Source organism: Gymnoscopelus microlampas (genome assembly GCF_963454915.1).
Source record: "Gymnoscopelus microlampas genome assembly, chromosome: 9".
In the NCBI taxonomy this organism is placed as follows: domain Eukaryota; kingdom Metazoa; phylum Chordata; class Actinopteri; order Myctophiformes; family Myctophidae; genus Gymnoscopelus; species Gymnoscopelus microlampas.
Window position 1 is genome coordinate 31203842 of NC_139946.1, and position 16630 is coordinate 31220471.

The 16630-nt window shown below is 39.9% G+C and overlaps 2 protein-coding genes across 5 annotated transcripts; one reads left to right on the plus strand and one right to left on the minus strand.

The window, feature by feature from the left end:
• Nucleotides 1–1041: 1041 nt before the first annotated feature.
• Nucleotides 1042–4967, minus strand: bphl (biphenyl hydrolase like). Of its 3 annotated transcripts, none has more exons than XM_084065657.1 (7): nt 4795–4967; nt 4162–4223; nt 3225–3391; nt 2567–2720; nt 2266–2397; nt 1529–1652; nt 1042–1430 (listed from the first exon to the last, which is right to left on the minus strand). In XM_084065657.1, exons 1-7 carry the CDS (start codon nt 4875–4877, stop codon nt 1340–1342), a joined length of 813 nt encoding a protein of 270 aa, XP_083921783.1. In that variant the 5' UTR covers nt 4878–4967; the 3' UTR covers nt 1042–1339. The 3 variants fall into 3 exon arrangements, with proteins under 3 accessions (XP_083921783.1, XP_083921784.1, XP_083921782.1); XM_084065658.1 differs by having other exon boundaries at nt 1042–1413; nt 4120–4223; XM_084065656.1 differs by having other exon boundaries at nt 4120–4223.
• A 1637-nt stretch (nt 4968–6604) lies between these two features.
• On the plus strand, nt 6605–16537 carry LOC311051211 (dual specificity protein phosphatase 22-B-like). Of its 2 annotated transcripts, none has more exons than XM_084065659.1 (7): nt 6605–6925; nt 7145–7178; nt 9482–9564; nt 13312–13361; nt 13479–13553; nt 14229–14400; nt 14626–16537. In XM_084065659.1, exons 1-7 carry the CDS (start codon nt 6905–6907, stop codon nt 14758–14760), a joined length of 570 nt encoding a protein of 189 aa, XP_083921785.1. In that variant the 5' UTR covers nt 6605–6904; the 3' UTR covers nt 14761–16537. The 2 variants fall into 2 exon arrangements, with proteins under 2 accessions (XP_083921785.1, XP_083921786.1); XM_084065660.1 differs by having other exon boundaries at nt 14631–16537.
• Nucleotides 16538–16630: the final 93 nt, after the last annotated feature.

Sequence of the window (16630 nt, forward strand, 5' to 3'; positions counted from 1 at the left end):
ATATATATTGTATTTTTCATAGTTTATGTGTGTAGTTGTATGTTGTCAAGCTTAGCATGTCCACTCTGTCATACTGAAATATCAATGAATATAAAAACTTTTCTGAAATTTGAAATATATCTGTTAAAAAGTATAGAGTCACCTTGCTAACTGAGCTAAGTTGCTAACAGAAGGTCCAGCATGTGCCAATTAAATCCTAAAACTGACCCAAATGTTCCACCCTGTCAGTGTCAACCCTTTGTATTTTTCCTGACAGGGTGGACATATTTTACTATGGTGTCTGCTTGCAGTTAATTCATAAAAAGTGTGGGAGCTTGACCAACATGCATTTCTAACTGTACAACATCCACTTAATACAATGAGTAAAAAGTTAAATGGAAAATCACAGTTAAAAAAAAAAAAAAAAGCTAAGTCCCAAATGTACCTTATGGTGATATTGTAAAATGTATAGGCTATAGTATTAAATAAAGGACGTTGTAATGGAGAGAGGAGAGAGAAGGTAGCGCAGAGGACCGAGGGCAGGCCGGAGAGGACGGGAGTCCAGAGTCTGGGTGGACAGGGACGGGGACACCTCAGCCAGGAAAAAGGCCAGTGTAGGAGATGGAATACAACCATTATAAAGACTGTACTGGCTGGGTTGCACCAACATGGTTTAAACCTTTAAACTGGATTAATGTACTAATCCTGTTGCAGCAGGAATTTACATCTAGTTTAAAATTAATCCTGGTTAAATCTAAAGCTTTGGCAGGTTTCATTTCCATTCAATCCTAGAACATTTAATTGGATATTCTAAAACTGGATTAGCAGATATATTTAAATAACCCCTGGAAGGTCAGGTTTATTTCCGTTGTATTGACAATATAGCTGCATTATCTTCACTGGATGGGAATAGAGGAAAGAATTTATTGCAAGTTTGAGACAGGTTAAAATCAATTGAATTTAGAATATTCTATACCATAGAAATCATGTAATTCTAACATCTGTAAAAGCAAATGCATGAAGAGACTGTGAGACAAAGACTAAATGCTTAAAATCAGGCAACTTATTTATTTTCCATTTATTTGGAGCAAAAACAATATTTACTTGAAGTAATATTCAAAAGTATTCCATCATATCAAAATATACATTTAATGCAACAATGTAATTGAAATTCAGTGACAAACAATACAGACAGGTTACATAGGCTAGAAATCAATGAAATTATCACAACAGCAAAGACTGAGCCACCCAACATTCAAGTATATTGTGCAAAAATAATTGTTTAATCCGTTTAGAATAAGACAGCAGCCTTTGTAGTTCTCATTGGCCAACCCAACCTAACCTTGTCTCTGAATACGAGTCACTCATCCAGAAAGTTTTCCACCAGTTTGTTGAATTCATCTGCAAACCTCAGGTGAAGATTGTGTTTCCCTTCTGGCATCAAATGTAACCTACCGTACAGTAGATTTTTAAAAACAAAAAGGGTAAAGCAAATAACGTACTTGTTTATTACACAAGTTGACATCTGTGCGTGTGCGTGTGTTCTCACCGTGAGCCCCTGATGTGTTTCAGTAGGTACTGCGGGTGGAAGCTGGGAACCACGGGGTCTTTCTCTCCGTGAATAATGAGGGTAGGACAGCTAATAGAAGGCAGAAGGTCCATACAGATGTTCCCTAAATAAAAGACAAGTTAACAAGTGTGAAGTGGCTTAGTTTGAGTCATCTGTTCGGAAGGTAATATAGAAATGAACAAAGCATTTAAAAATGCCAAAGTGCCATGTTAAAGCAGCACTATGTAACTTTTTTCTTAAATGTTTACTCTGCCCTTTCTTATGCTATGCACCATAAAAAAAACTGAGCAATATAGTGAGAAGAGTAGCTTTATTTGTTAAGATTGAAGACACTAAATTGCAAGAAATGGCAGCTACAGGCGCTCATGCAATGAGGTGAATATGCCAGTCCCCCTCCGGAGGGGGAAGTGGCAGTCCCCCTCCAGAGTGGGGAGGGCCAGCCCCCTTCTGGAACCCCCCCAGTCACTTCTAAATGTTGCTTCCCCATTTTCAATTATGCCTAGGTACCCATGGGGATGTCCATACATTATTACAGAAGAAGTTGCTATGTTAAATAAACATCACAAGATGTTTCTGTGCTGAATGCTGATGTTACCTGGTATGAAAAAACATATCCTCATCATCAGTGATACAGTACATACTGCCCTTGTTGCCAGCCTGTCTAAAGGTGATCGAGTAACACTCAGGTGGCTTTGTTGGCAATATGAAGCTAATACCTTCTGGTCTGTGAGCAAACTGTGAAATCCCATCCACCCAACCCTCCCAGGTCTTGGCAAAGAGCTGTGCTCCATACATCTCCTCCATGGGCTGCCTCATCCTCACACTCCACTGGGACACATCACGGATAGCTAGGTGTGCACACAGAGTAGACAGACACGCATGAACACACATAATATTACAAACACACAGGTGGCCCGATTTTGGGCATATCCGAACATTTTCAAAGAAATTTAAAAACTTGCAGATCTACAAGCTCACAGAGCAGCGCTTGTAGCAGCAGAGGTGGAGCTCTAGTACCATTGTAAATGCTGATGTCTTGTTGTGAGACATAGGCATTGGATCCCCAAACTACCATCTTGTTGATGAGGCCTGGGTTTTTGGCCGCTGCGATCAGGGCTGTAATTCCTCCATCACTCCAACCCAGCAAAGAGAACTTGTGAAAGCCCAACGCCTGCAAAGGAAAACCTTTTAGAGGAAAAGTTCTTTGATCGCCTAAAGCCTGAGTTATACTTGGTTGCACGCGGGTGTCACACGCTGAAAATAGCCAGTCTACAAGCTCACACATGAGCTATTATCGGCGTATGACACAACACACAACCAAGTGTAAATCAGGCATGTATGTTCTAAAGCACAAGACTGACAGCAGTTCACCATGAGGCAGGCTAATGCTTTAACTTAGCACAATGTCTAGAATGTATGTATGGTATAATGTTTACCTCAAATTCTCCCACAACTGCATTTGATCAAGGAGCTTCATTTTAAGTCGGTATATGACTTTGAAGTTTGAAATGCGATACTTAGCTGTTTTTCCTCATCCACATACTTTCTATTTCAACTGTCAATCATTCCCTTTGATAAATGCAAATATATCATCCATTCCAGGGTTCCAGGGGGTCCCCAGCAAAACTGGGGATACCGCTTGAAATTAAAAAGTTTGAGAACCACTGGACTAGACCTTCATCAAATCCACTGCATCCTTGGCGTCCCTCTCAAAGAAGTCTGGGGGGAAGTCTCTCTCAGGAGGGCGAGAGCGTCCATATCCCCGGGGGTCCCAGCCAACCACTGTGAACACTTCCTTATTCAGAGACTTCAACTGAGGCCCAAAGTCAGTCAGAGCACTTCCTGTGGTGGGAGAGGCCAAAACGGAAACACATATTATTAATTTTAAAAAAAATCTCTCTCTCACACACACACACACACACACACACACACACACACACACACACACACACACACACACACACACACACACACACACAAAGTAATAGTGGCTGTCATACTATATTGCTCACTGTTCAGTAACTTGCCAGTGGCCACTGTCGTAATAGTTAGGATGCGTTGGGATGAAAATGGTAATGTGCGAATGAACTTGGCCAATGAAACTTTCCCCTTCCCCTGGGGTAATGTGCAATAATTAGAAAATAAAATATATGTAAGAGAAGAAGAAAGGGAGTGAGTCTAGTTTTAGCCTACCGGTACTTCTCTAGCACATTGGTTCTCAAAGTGGGGTCTGGGGACCCCCAGGGCAGGAGTCCTTGGGGGGGTTCCAGGGGGTCCCCAGCAAAGAAAATACAGCACTTTATCCGTTTATACTTTGGCTATTAAAAAATAGCAGATATAGGAGCTCACAGCGCGACACTTCGTGCCGCTCTGCGAGCTTGTACATCTGGCATTTTTTTTAAATCTTGAAAGCGTTTGAAAAATTTTGAATGTTTTAACATGGATCTTCTCTACTGGGGGTACCTGGCACAAAACCTTGGGGTCCGCGGCCAAATAACATATCAATGTGGGGGTCCGCAGCACAAAATAGTTTGAGGACTAACTGCTCTAGCATGTGTTGTGTTGTTTACCCAGTGCTCCAGGCAGCAGGAGGACAGCATGGCTCCCCTTACCAGTCTGCTCATAACACAAGTCCACTCCATTAACCTGCTGTCTTCCTGACGTCACAGAAGAACTATAAGGAGCAAACACACAAAATAGTCGTGGTAATTCTAACAGTGAAAATAGAATAGAACAGAACAGAAGAGAATAAAACAGCTAAGCCCTCTTGTGATACTGGGCTATAATGGTTATTTCACTTTCAAACATGTTTGGGGTCATTTTAATGTCACCCCAAACAGTTTTTAAGTTGATTCATTTTTTAGATATTTGATATTCGATTTTATCAGACAGGCCCCCTTCCTATACAAACCCATGAAATGTCACTTTAAATATAAATGTCTACACAACAAACATAGCACCCTCTAGTGCAGAGATATGGAACTACAAAACACATGTAGTGCAAATGTCGGGTGTTCACTCTCCATTCCGACATCTCACCACTCCGACTAGTGGCTTCCGCGTGCGGTTAGGGTTAGGGTTAGGGTTAGGTATAGGGTTCGTCAACGTCGGAAAGGCGACATGTCGGAAAGGAGAAATGCACCCCAAATGTCGACAAAACATCTGAACCTAAAAAAAGCTAATACTTCTCTTGAAGAAATGCACAAAATGATACTTTGCACTGCACCTATGCTACTGACATTTACCAGTAAAGCTGGATTCCTTTCATAGCTCTGCTGATTTCACTTCTATGCGTGCAGAACCGTCCTCCCAGTAACCACAACGACATTGTTGCTCACAGAGGTTCAAAGACAGACAAACAATCAAAGCAGATCTTGTTGACTATAAGTAACGAGACTGAAAATCATTTACTAGCACGTCAAGTTAGTTTTGGTGAACGAACATAGCGCGGATATAGAAACTTTGGACTTCCGGGTCTCTTATTTTGGATTTTCTTTTCTTTTTTTTCTTCTTTTTTTTTTGAACTGGTGAAATTACTAAAGCGAACGTAAACTCATCAAGTTTACCCTCAGCAGGCAGTGGTGGAAAAAGTACTCACATTCTTTACATAAGAAAAAGTATCAATACTGCTATGTAGAAAAAGATTGGCTATTATGTTTTGTAATAATAATCAAAATCTACAAAGTAACTAGTAATTAACGTTTTCAAATAATTATAGTGGAGTACAATTATAATATTTTCCTCAGAGATGTAGTGGAGTAGAAGTAAAAGTACTGAAAATTGGAAATACACCAGTAAAGTAAAAATACCTCAAAATTGTACTTAAGTAGGCTACAGTACTTGAGTAAATGTACTTAGTTACTTTACACCACTGTTTATAATGCATCAATGAATGTGAGCCACAGTGACAGACAGCTTTTTGTAAACGCCTCCACTCTCTGCTTGTCATGGCAAACCACACACAGGAACCCAAGACAAAACAAATGCTGTGCTAAAAATATCTCGCTTAACAGGAGACGTGAAGGAGGTGTGTGTAACATTTACTGTAAGTCACATGATAAAACATAACATACATTCTATTTTGAATGTCCAATCAATTCCATTACTGCCACCATCATCATCATCATCATCATTCATCATCATCAGAAACAAAACAAACCAAAAAACATCTCAATTCACAGCCTAATGGGGGATTTGTAAGTAAATTACAAGAACATGGTAGAAATTTCCCTGTAAAAGACTACAGGGAACTAAAGGAAGAAAGATGAAGGCCTGGAGAAGAATTAATCTAGTTGGGGGTCCATAGACACAGTACATACAAATAATAGACAAAACACATAACATCAATTATACAGTTAAAAAAACATAAAATCATAAAAGATATCCTCAATAATACTGTTCCGGGACTCATCCAGGCGAGACATGAAACCATATACATAGAGTGCCTTAGGAGAGCCTCACATGTATGGATTCCACACGTTACAAACAGGTGACTGACACTATGCCATCTAGGGACTTTAAGTAGAATCCCCACGGCATCATTGTAGGCCACTTTAAGCCTCTGCATGCTAGAAAAGTATTAGCCTATAATATAATTGTCTCATCCTTCTGTAGGCTAATATTTGTGTTCTGTTCTGTTCTGATCTGTTCATTGTTCAATGTTTGTAGATCAGTCATCTTTCCATTAAGTAAACACACATACAAATAACTTTGTATAAATTCAAGTGTAGTCCTATATATTAAATGCCTATAGGCCCACCCAAACAACTGGCCAAAATGACATTTGCCAGTTTGCAATTTCCTTCCTTCAGAGGTCATTGCTCCAAATATGGCCAGCTGCCATCGACTCTCCAGTACTTGCTATTGGCTCTGTCCTCCTCTGCCCTGAAGTGCCAGGACGGAATGGCCCCCAACCATCTTGTGGTTGGTATGTGACTGTCCCATGACCTATCCCTGGTGGGCTAAATATATATCCAAGAAGGCGTTGCTCTGCGAAGGTCACATTGCGTCATCCCAAACCAACAGATTCTCAATTAACTTGCACTGAAGCACATGGACCAGACTTGTTGAGAGCTTTATTATACCCCAGGTCACACTTTCTTTGTCCACGGAGGAAACTACCAGAAGACACGGCACATGACAAATTATCTCTAAATGATCTACCTGTTGAGTGGGCTTGACTGCTGCGACGCAATACCGGAGCACCGGATTATTCTACTTTGTCAAGGAATCTGACCAGCTTCTACAAATAGGCTACTTGGTGGAGAATGATCTAATCTAGGAGTTAAATTGAGGAACTCAACTTCATGTGCCTTTCTTTTTATTATTATTAATTAATTAAGATAATTTGTGGACATGGGTAATGGAATAAACAAGGTACAGTACATTGAACTGGATCCCAGCACTCAAATAAAATATGATACTGACATGACAACAACTTATAACTTATATAATATATATAATAATGTTTAACAATACATTATTATAACATTCACCCTTTAAATAAATGTTTGGAAAGTGAAAGTTTAGAAGTTCAACATGACTTAAGTTATGAATGATTTTACGTTTCTAACCTGAGTTTCTATCTCACTTAAGGTCCTGCCGGATCTGTATCTAGGAAACTACAAAGGTAAAGTGCCACCCACTCATTCCATGTAATTTCTGAATAAAATGATTTATTGTTAGGGTAATGTAATAGAGCGTTTCAGTTCCTCCTGTGAAGCGGCATGTGGTGACATGCAGCACTGAGCTCTGTTTCTATAGACAATATGAACCACTACCCTACTTTGTTATACTACCAAGAATAGACCCCAGGGGTCTATACTTGGTCCTCTCCTTTTTTTCCTTCTACACCAAATCTCTTTGCCGAAAATAGCCGATCTACAAGCTCACAATGTGTCACAGCGTGTTATGACACACCCAGGCCAGAATATGGATGCTAGGGTTCATGTGATTAAGGCAAATCATTTACAGTGGACAGTGGATAGATCTCTTGACCCTGTGTGTGTGTGTGTGTGTGTGTGTGTGTGTGTGTGTGTGTGTGTGTGTGTGTGTGTGTGTGTGTGTGTGTGTGTGTGTGTGTGTGTGTGTGTGTGTGTGTGTGTGTGTGTGTGTGTGTGTGTGTGTGTGTGTGTGTGTGTGTGTGTGATAAAGGTCTTTAAACACCAGGGGTGGACGAATAAACTATACGAAAATCGGCCGGCGAGTATTTTGCAGGAAAACTAGCTGATGCCTTATTTGTGGTGATAAATCAATCTAGTTCTGAATGAACGTTGCCTAGCTTGATATATTCACTGGATATTCACGTTCTGTGTGGATGTACTCATGACACAAACGGTTTGAAAAAATGAAAACCTAACCAAAACATTTAACAATTAATCGCACACAAAAAACTTGCCCACGGTGGTGTGTAAGGACCTTAAAGTCTTTGTCAGCAGTTGGAGAAAATAGATTACTTTCAGGGGTGGTTGTTTGTAGGCTCATGGTTGTGGGAGGGGTTCCCCCTTCACATGGGGGTGTCCCTTGTGGACTCTCCATTCAACACCTTTCCTAAGAACTGAGACTCTGTGATAAGGTTGTTGATCTTGAGTACCAGACAGTGGTGGAAGAAGTAGTGTTTTTTAAGTAAAAGTAGCAATATCACAATGTAGAAATACTCCTGTAATTCCTGTATTCAAAATTTAAAAAAGGTTCAAATGATTGACTATTTTAGAATAGCCGAAGTGTAAATTAGGGCTTAAGTGGTTGATATGTTTTATAATAATCAAATAAAATCTGCAAAGTAACTATTAACTAAAGCTGTCAAACAAATGTGATGGAGTAAGTAGATTATTTGCCTTTGAGATGTAGTGGAGTATAGGTATAAAGTATAATTAAAAGTAAACTCAAGTAAAGTCAAAGTACCTCAAAATTGTACTTGAGTAAATGCCATTAATTACTTTTCATCACTGGAGATGAGGTTGTTGATCTTGTGTACCAGAGACTGCACTGATTATGTCTGAAAAGAATGGAGAAACTCTTTACATTGGAAAAGTGTGAGATACTGTGTCAGGAAATGTCTTAATGATGCTGTTCCATCCATTTCACATTGGCCACCGATGCTGTATTGACATTCGAGCTTCGCTCATCATATATTGTAACATTATTTTAACAGCTGAGTGCGCGTGCAGCGTGCTATCAAGCCGTGTTTCTTGGCTACCCTTTCCGACACTAAACATGCAAGGCCGGAGCTGAACAGTTTGTGTGGTGTAGGGTGACTGTGTATTGGTATCCTGTCACCAGCTCTAACAGAACATCAGCACCTCGCGGGTTCCCCTAATCCCATTTATCTTATACCCAACAACACACTAGAGGACATGCGCTTCATTATCTGACCTAGAATACAAACCTTCTGCATGTCTTGCCTAAACATTATTGACCATTTGCATTTCAACGTTTTAAGATGTCCATACCCTCAAACTTCATACTTTGTTGAAGTCTATAGACAGTTGTTACAAATTTCATTTTTGTTTATTTATTTCAGTTTAGGAATGGGCCTAATTTCCATCCAGACTTGACAGAGGGTTTTGCCCTATCTGGGCATGTATAGATCACATCAGCATGCTACAAACGTGCAAAGCATGAGAAACATGCATCTGTCCTAGCTTGGCTTCCTTTTAAGGAACAAAATTTGATTAGAACATGTACTGTTTCTTGCTTTGGGCCAAGGTGTTGGGCTGTTTTAGAAACGCTGGTTTTCCGGTTTTTCTTTCAGTTCAAAATAAGAGCAGACCTATAAGGCCTTATTTGCTTGGGACATATATGGGGAGGGTGTTGTTGGCACAGAGAAAAGTCTTTATTTAGTTGTGGGTTATGTGGGTTGATTTGTGATTGGAGGAAGGGGATGACTTGAGACTACTTCTTCTTTTTTGTTTGTTTGTTTTTTCCCCCCAGATTCTCAAGACAGGGAGCTGCTGGCACGGCACAATATCACCCACATCCTCTCTATCCATGACAAAGCTGCACCCAACCTGGAGGTGAGACACCATGTCTGTCTGTCTGTCTGTCTGTCTGCCTGCCTGCCTGACCTTGACACAGAGTCACTGACCACATGCTGCCCACTCTTAAACATCCAGGCTTTAATGCTCTTTAATGCAATGATGTCACCTGTTACCATCACACTGTGTGGCATCTTGGTATGAAGGGACAGTGGAAGGATGACTACTGTCTGTCCAGAGACTTCTCTAGTCTAGACTCTACATACATACACACACACACACACACACACACACACACACACACACACACACACACACACACACACACACACACACACACACACACACACACACACACACACACACACACACACACACACACACACACACACACACACACACACACACACACACACACACACACACACACACACACACACCGCAATGTAATACAATATATACAACTATATGCTGTTCGTGTTCAGTGTTCTTACAATGTGTCTTTTGTTAAGATGACGGATTAGAGACACTGATGTGAAAGTCAGACTTTCTTATTTTCAATTTTGCAGGGAAAGTACTTTTGACTTGTAGTATCAGTCTCAGACTGGGAATTCACCTGTAGTGATCTGCAGTAGCTGAATATTATGCTACGATATATTGAGACATTAAATTACAAATAATTTATAAGAACATGCTGTTCAATTGAATAGTTTTATGTTAATTTCAATTAAACACATTTCCAATAAAATGCATTCCTAAAATGCCTAAAGTGCCAATCCATTAATAGATATAATCATCGAACCCAATTTTTTTTTGGCTCAATCAGCCTGCAACCTGATGTCCATAAAGTTTTGAAAGAGCAACTTCTTTACAAGTTTTCTAGTTTTTCATATCCTGCTAGATTGTATAGGAGCATTGTACTGACAAACCTCACACTAACACATGATCACAGGGGACTAGAAAGTTGTAACTTGTTCTGGGTGATTTCCATTTTCATAATGTAGTGTTTTTTGTTGTTTTTTTTACCTTTATTTACCCAGGGGAGGTTCACCGAGAACGAATGATCTTTTTCAAGAACGCCCTGCTTCACATTCACACAGACACACACATTAAAACCTGGGAGCTGACCAGTACAACCACAGTCTTATACTGTTTGCCACTTAGCAGCTCCACTGGAGCAGTTGGGGGTTCAGTGCCTTGCTCAAAGGCACTTCAGCTTCTGCATAGAGATGACAAAGCCCTGATTAGGAAACCTAAGATTATTATGTAAAACTAAAATGTATTTGTTTAGCCATTCTTGCATCGATAAAGCACTTAAGGTGGAACATCAGATTCCGAAAACTACGTTAGAACGTATGAAGACCAAGACAAAGATTTTCTTCTTTCTTGGCACAGTGGCGTTTGAGTTTCTTTGCTGTATAAAGATGTTATATACAATTGTGGATGAGTCAACTTATAGAGGTTCATACTTTGCATCCAACAAAAATGGGTGTTCGGGTGGTGCAGGTGTTAAGTTCCTGCCCACCACTGTAGAGACTAGGGTTGGATTCTTCCACGGTACACACGGTTGGCCGTATTTGCGGGTTGGAAGCCGGCAGGGGAAGGCGATCTCTGTCGCTGCATTAGCAACTCCTACAGGTTGGTCTGGGCGCCTGTTCAGCAGGAAGCGGAACTGGGCGGGATAATTGTGTTCGTCCGCACACGTTATGCCCTGATTGCCCTCCCAGTAAAACAACTGCCAGTGTATCGGAGGACACATGTTGTCTACAACCTCCTCAAGACCAACAAGTAGGGTCTGGCAGTGACAGCGACTATACATGGGGGAATTGGTCATGACAAAAATTGGGGAGAAAAAAATAAAGAAAAAACAAAACAAAAACAAATGTCGTGTTACCAGATTTCACCCATCTGTTGACGTTTGACCACTGTATTATCAGAATGCAGCTGACATCTTCACTTGCTTCTTTCACAACTTTCATCTTTTCCAATTGAAAGCAGGCCTAAAAGCCATTTAGAGATTTCTGTCTGCTTTCTCTATCCAAATATTTTCACTACAAAGAAACTGAAGTGCTAAAGAGAAACAGCAACTTTTACTACAGTATCACTACCGAGACTGGTCAACCACCAAAACTTTTCAAAAGGTTTTGCCACAAATTATGTGGCAGTCTATGGACACACTGGACGTACTGTAGATACATGCTGTCATTCCTTATCTGCTGTTCCTACTTATTAACCACATTAACCTGATTTTAAAAAGTTATAAAATAAATAGCAGCTCTACAAGCTTATTGTGACGTGTTGTGAGCTTGTAGATTGGCTATTTTTGCTATTCATCAGACAACTATAGAGATTAAGTGGGGCTTTCTGTCACTGCACTGTAGAGTTTGATCTATTAACTAGTTACAAGATGTGACATAGTTTGTGGAGTCACACTGATGATGACTCAGGTCTATTTTGTGACTGCAGAGTACTGGCCAGATGGACGGCCTATTTGCATACCCAACAGTCAACCTTTTTAAGGGTTGATTTCTTGGAAGGTGGCTCAGCGTTTACAGACAGCGGAAGGGATGTTTTCATATGGCTGGCTGCGCTGCTACAAGCACTGTTAAATGTGTTGTGTGTAGAAAATACATTTAAAATAAAATGCTCAATCTACTGTTCGGCCCATATTCTAGATGGAAGAAAGTACGTGCACATTGCAAAGGTGTTAGGTGCATGGTCGGGAAACTGCAAACGTGTTGGTGTGTGTGTGCATACGGTATACTGTGCTGTGTGGTAGTTTGTAGAAGCTGGCCTACAGTATATGGACCCCTGTGTCTCAGTGTGTCCCAGAGGGCTCTGGGGTGTTTGCTGAGGTGTAGTCATTTAGGGACAAGGTGGTTTCTCTGTCTACTGGGGCTATGTATGCACCGTCAGCTGTCAGGTGCACATTACCCAATCTCTCCCTCTCTTTCTCACCACTCACTCACTCTCTCTCTCTCGCTCGCTCACACACACACACACACACACACACACACACACACACACACACACACACACACACACACACACACACACACACACACACACACACACACACACACACAGTGATCACTCATGGCTGAACGTCCAGAAGATATCAGATTTTGGGGGCTGTCCAATAAGGCATAGCAGTGGCGGACATTTTCTGGTTCCACTCAAAATAGCCCATGCATTTTTCCCATAAGAGATTTCCAAATAAGCCTAGAATCAAGCCATCCAGGGTCCTGGTGAATCATGACCATAAAACATTTTATTCTGTGAAAAAAAACGTTTGAATATGTAATTATATGATATATTATATTTAATAAATACCCTTTGTTTTGCCTTTTTTTTTCTTTCACAGAAAAAAATGTTTTATGGTCATGATTCACCAGGACCCTGGATGGCTTGATTCTAGGCTTAAAATAATTGATATAAATAATTTTGGAAATCTCTATGGGAAAAATGCTTTTTTTTTAGTGGAACCAAAAAATGGCCACCCCTGCTATGCCCTATAATATGAGGATTATAGGATAAATACCCCTCAAATGGCCAAGATGTTTAAGAGTCTGTTCAAACTGCTCAAAAAAGAATTGTCTGCCTATTAGCATTCTCCAATGATGTTCACGACACAATATGCTATTAAAGTTAAAATGTAACATTATGGGGTTATCTGCAAAGGTGTTCCATTGGGTCTGCATCTAAAGTAGTCTATTATTATTATAATGATATAGTATGTATAGAGTTTATTTCATAATGTGACAGCCTTTATTTTTATCCCTCCAGGAGATGACATATCTTTGTATATCTGCTGGTGACCACTCTAAGCAAAACTTGTAAGTATCCCACTTCTACAGGATTACTGTGTGCTGACAATCGAGATGTATGACTATTACAGAATATCTTGACCATGTAATGTTCTGCAGTAATGTTGTGTTTGTTTGTCTCATCAGAATCCAACACTTCAAAGACAGCATTGTGTTTATCCATGAGTGCCGACTTAAAGGAGAAGGCTGCCTTGTCCACTGGTGAGATAGAAATAGAAAACAACTATATTGATTGAATGTAAACAGCATATTCCTGTGTTAATTTAACTGTACATACATCTAAATATAACATGCAAAACAAAGGTGAGAAAAAAATAAAGAAAAATAAATCCTAGTTGACTGATCGAGATGCCATTCACTTTGAAAAGACAATATCATATGGCTGCTGGGCAACATTTCCTGCACATTTAGATAATTATTTTACCAGGTGCTGCAAATTATAATTTTAATGTACATTTTTATTCTTGAAAAAAAAAAAGAAGCTCTTTGGGGTAGAGTGAACAGTCCACCTCTCTTTCTTACTTTGTATTTCTTTGTTTTCAATTGTAATAGTCATTTGAAAAGGTGGAGACATTGATGGTTATGGTGGAATTTGATCCAAATGCAAGCAGGGATACTCTTCTCATGTGACTATTTGCCTTGTCATTTGCTGACTATAAGGTTCATGCCATTTACTCTGATTTGGCACTTGTAAGGCATTTAGCAGGCACTCTTGATAAGAGTCCCTGCTAAATGCCATTGTCATTGAGATACATGAGTTCCCAGCGCTAATACCTGCCGTGGGTTTGAGTTATTTTCACAAAACCAAGAAAAAAAACACCTAAGAACCAATTGATCAACACATGAAGTAAAATGCGTACTTATTGTGTCCTCCAGTGTGGCAGGCGTGTCCCGTAGTGTGACCCTGGTGGTGGCGTACATCATGACAGTGACGAGACGGGGCTGGGTGGAGTCACTGGCTGCTGTGAGGGCAGCCAGGCCGAGTGCTGGGCCCAACTTGGGCTTTCTACGTCAGCTGGAGGAGTTTGAAAACAGTGAATTGACACATGTGAGTAGAAACATCACTCAAGCCCATATAATTAAAAAAAGGGAATGCCAAGTTGAAAGTGGTTAAACACTTTCATTTGTCTACCATCTCTCTTTTCAAAAGAAGCGTGTAAGAATGATACATTCTATTACACTTTATTTTTTCAAGTCCTTTCAGTTTTTTCCTCTCCTTTCTACTTTTTGTTGCAACATAAATAACAATCTCCTCCCTCTCTCTGTGTACCAGTATAGAGCATGGTGGACGGACAAGTATAAGAAGAATCCTTTCAACGACGATGAGGAGATCGCAAACCTATTGGTCCGCAAAAACCAGGCCTTGGCAAACGGCATTGCTGCCCCACTCCTGGCTCATAACTCATGAGCCAGTCAAAAAGCCCTCCTGACAGACAATGTCCATCAACCCTGTCCAATCTACACAAGAGCAAACCACTGCCTCCCACAGAATGACTGTGAGAGGAGTTAATGTTGACCATTCAGCCCACTCTAGATGAGCAGTGACCATGACGTTTGGTTGAACTCCTATACATCCAGTGCACTATTAGCTAATTTGTCAAACAGGATAGTGGTTCGCAACCTTTTCTGGATCGGGGCCCACTTGAAATTCTTGTAAGCGTTTGCGGCCCACCCATCTGACCACTGTTTTTTTTGTATATATTCATGTTATATTATCATTCAAATCTTAGTGTTTTGCCAATTATTTGGGGGCTCACTAGCAATACCCTCACAGGCCACCAGTGGGCCCCGGCCCACAGGTTGGGAATCGCTGCATGGGATAGTGTATGTTCAATGATACTTTGACTGTCACATAGGGTAAAGTCAACCCAATGGGGGATTTTGAGCTCATGGTCTCAAGCAGTGGTGTAAAGCAACTACTGTAAGTACATCTAAGTACATTTTACTCAAGCACTGTACAATTTTGAGGTATTTTTACTTTACTGGAGTATTTTGAATTTTCAGTACTTTTACTTCTACTCCACTACATCTCAGAGGCAAATATTGTACTTTTACAGTTTTACTCCACTACAATTATTTGAAAACTTTAGTTACTAGTTACTTTGCAGATATACATTATTATATACATATACATTGACCACTTTAGCCCTATTTTATACCTAGGCTATTTGAAAATAGCCGATCTACAAGCTCACAACGTGTCGCATCGCAACGCATTGTGAGCTTGTAGATCTGCTATTTTCAAACATTTTAGTACTTTTAGTACTACTTTTACTCAAGTCAATTTTGAATTCCGGACTTTTACTTGTAGCAAAGTGCTTCTACATTGCAATATTGATACTTTTACTTAAGTAAAACATTTGAGTACTTTTTCCACTACTGGTCTCAAGTCTCTTTTGACATGACACATGCAGTCTTGACTCCAACTGTCAAAACAACATGCAAGGGCAGTCAAGCAGAACCTCAAAATATGGCCTTATGTACACACTGCAAACTGCTCAGTGTTGATTCAACTCTGAGTGCATTAATACACTCTCAAGAGTTCAATTAACACCCTGTATTGTATAGTTGGCTTCTACACAAGCACATTTATATAGGCTAATAATAACCACACACTGCACTGCATATTACTACCCAGGTAACTTATTGTGTTGTTTGATATGTGTCTGTCATGCTAAACTTATGTCTATTGGAATTGCTCTGCACAGTAGACATACAGGCTCATCATAATGTTTTAAATCAATCATATGTTTTAGTTTGCTTAGTTTTTAGCCTTTTTAACTAGTTATTTATTTCTCTTTGTTTTATTTTGTAAAGAAACTTTGAGTAGGCCTATCTAGAAAAACACTGGGCTATATAAATTGGTTGTATTATTATTATTAAATTCAACTATTGGTCGAATCTGAAACATTCAACAATAAGAATCATTAGCATATGTCATAAATGTGTCACTTTTGGTTATAGGCTATAGACTATAGTAGTACACATAAAGCACTGAGAGAAACCGTCAACACAAAGCTATAAACAGAATACTAACTAATATCCACTGAATGAGTCGGTGTGCAACCAATTCCCATGGAGTGCTCACACAGTGTATAGCTAGCCTACTATCCGAAGTGGGCTATAACTTAATTTTACCTGAGGTGTGTATGTGTGTGTGTACTGTATGATTTATTTAATAAAACGTCTATTGACACGAAAGTTTGTTATTTCAAATTTTCAACCATTGATTTGCCATTTCAAAGAATTGTTTTCGTCTCCCTCTGCGTTGAACACAC

Excerpts from the sequence above, each read along its gene's own strand:
- bphl (XM_084065656.1), bottom strand. The coding sequence starts at position 4,877 with ATGTCGTTGTGGTTACTGGGAGGACGGTTCTGCACGCATAGAAGTGAA. Across the intron at positions 2,398-2,566 it reads AGACATCAGCATTTACAATG|CTATCCGTGATGTGTCCCAG; the intron begins GTACTAGAGCTC and ends GTGCACACCTAG. Across the intron at positions 1,653-2,265 it reads GTTTGCTCACAGACCAGAAG|GGAACATCTGTATGGACCTT; the intron begins GTATTAGCTTCA and ends TCTTTTATTTAG.
- LOC311051211 (XM_084065659.1), top strand. The coding sequence starts at position 6,905 with ATGGGTAATGGAATAAACAAG. Across the intron at positions 13,554-14,228 it reads GAAGGCTGCCTTGTCCACTG|TGTGGCAGGCGTGTCCCGTA; the intron begins GTGAGATAGAAA and ends TGTGTCCTCCAG. Across the intron at positions 14,401-14,625 it reads AAAACAGTGAATTGACACAT|TATAGAGCATGGTGGACGGA; the intron begins GTGAGTAGAAAC and ends TCTGTGTACCAG.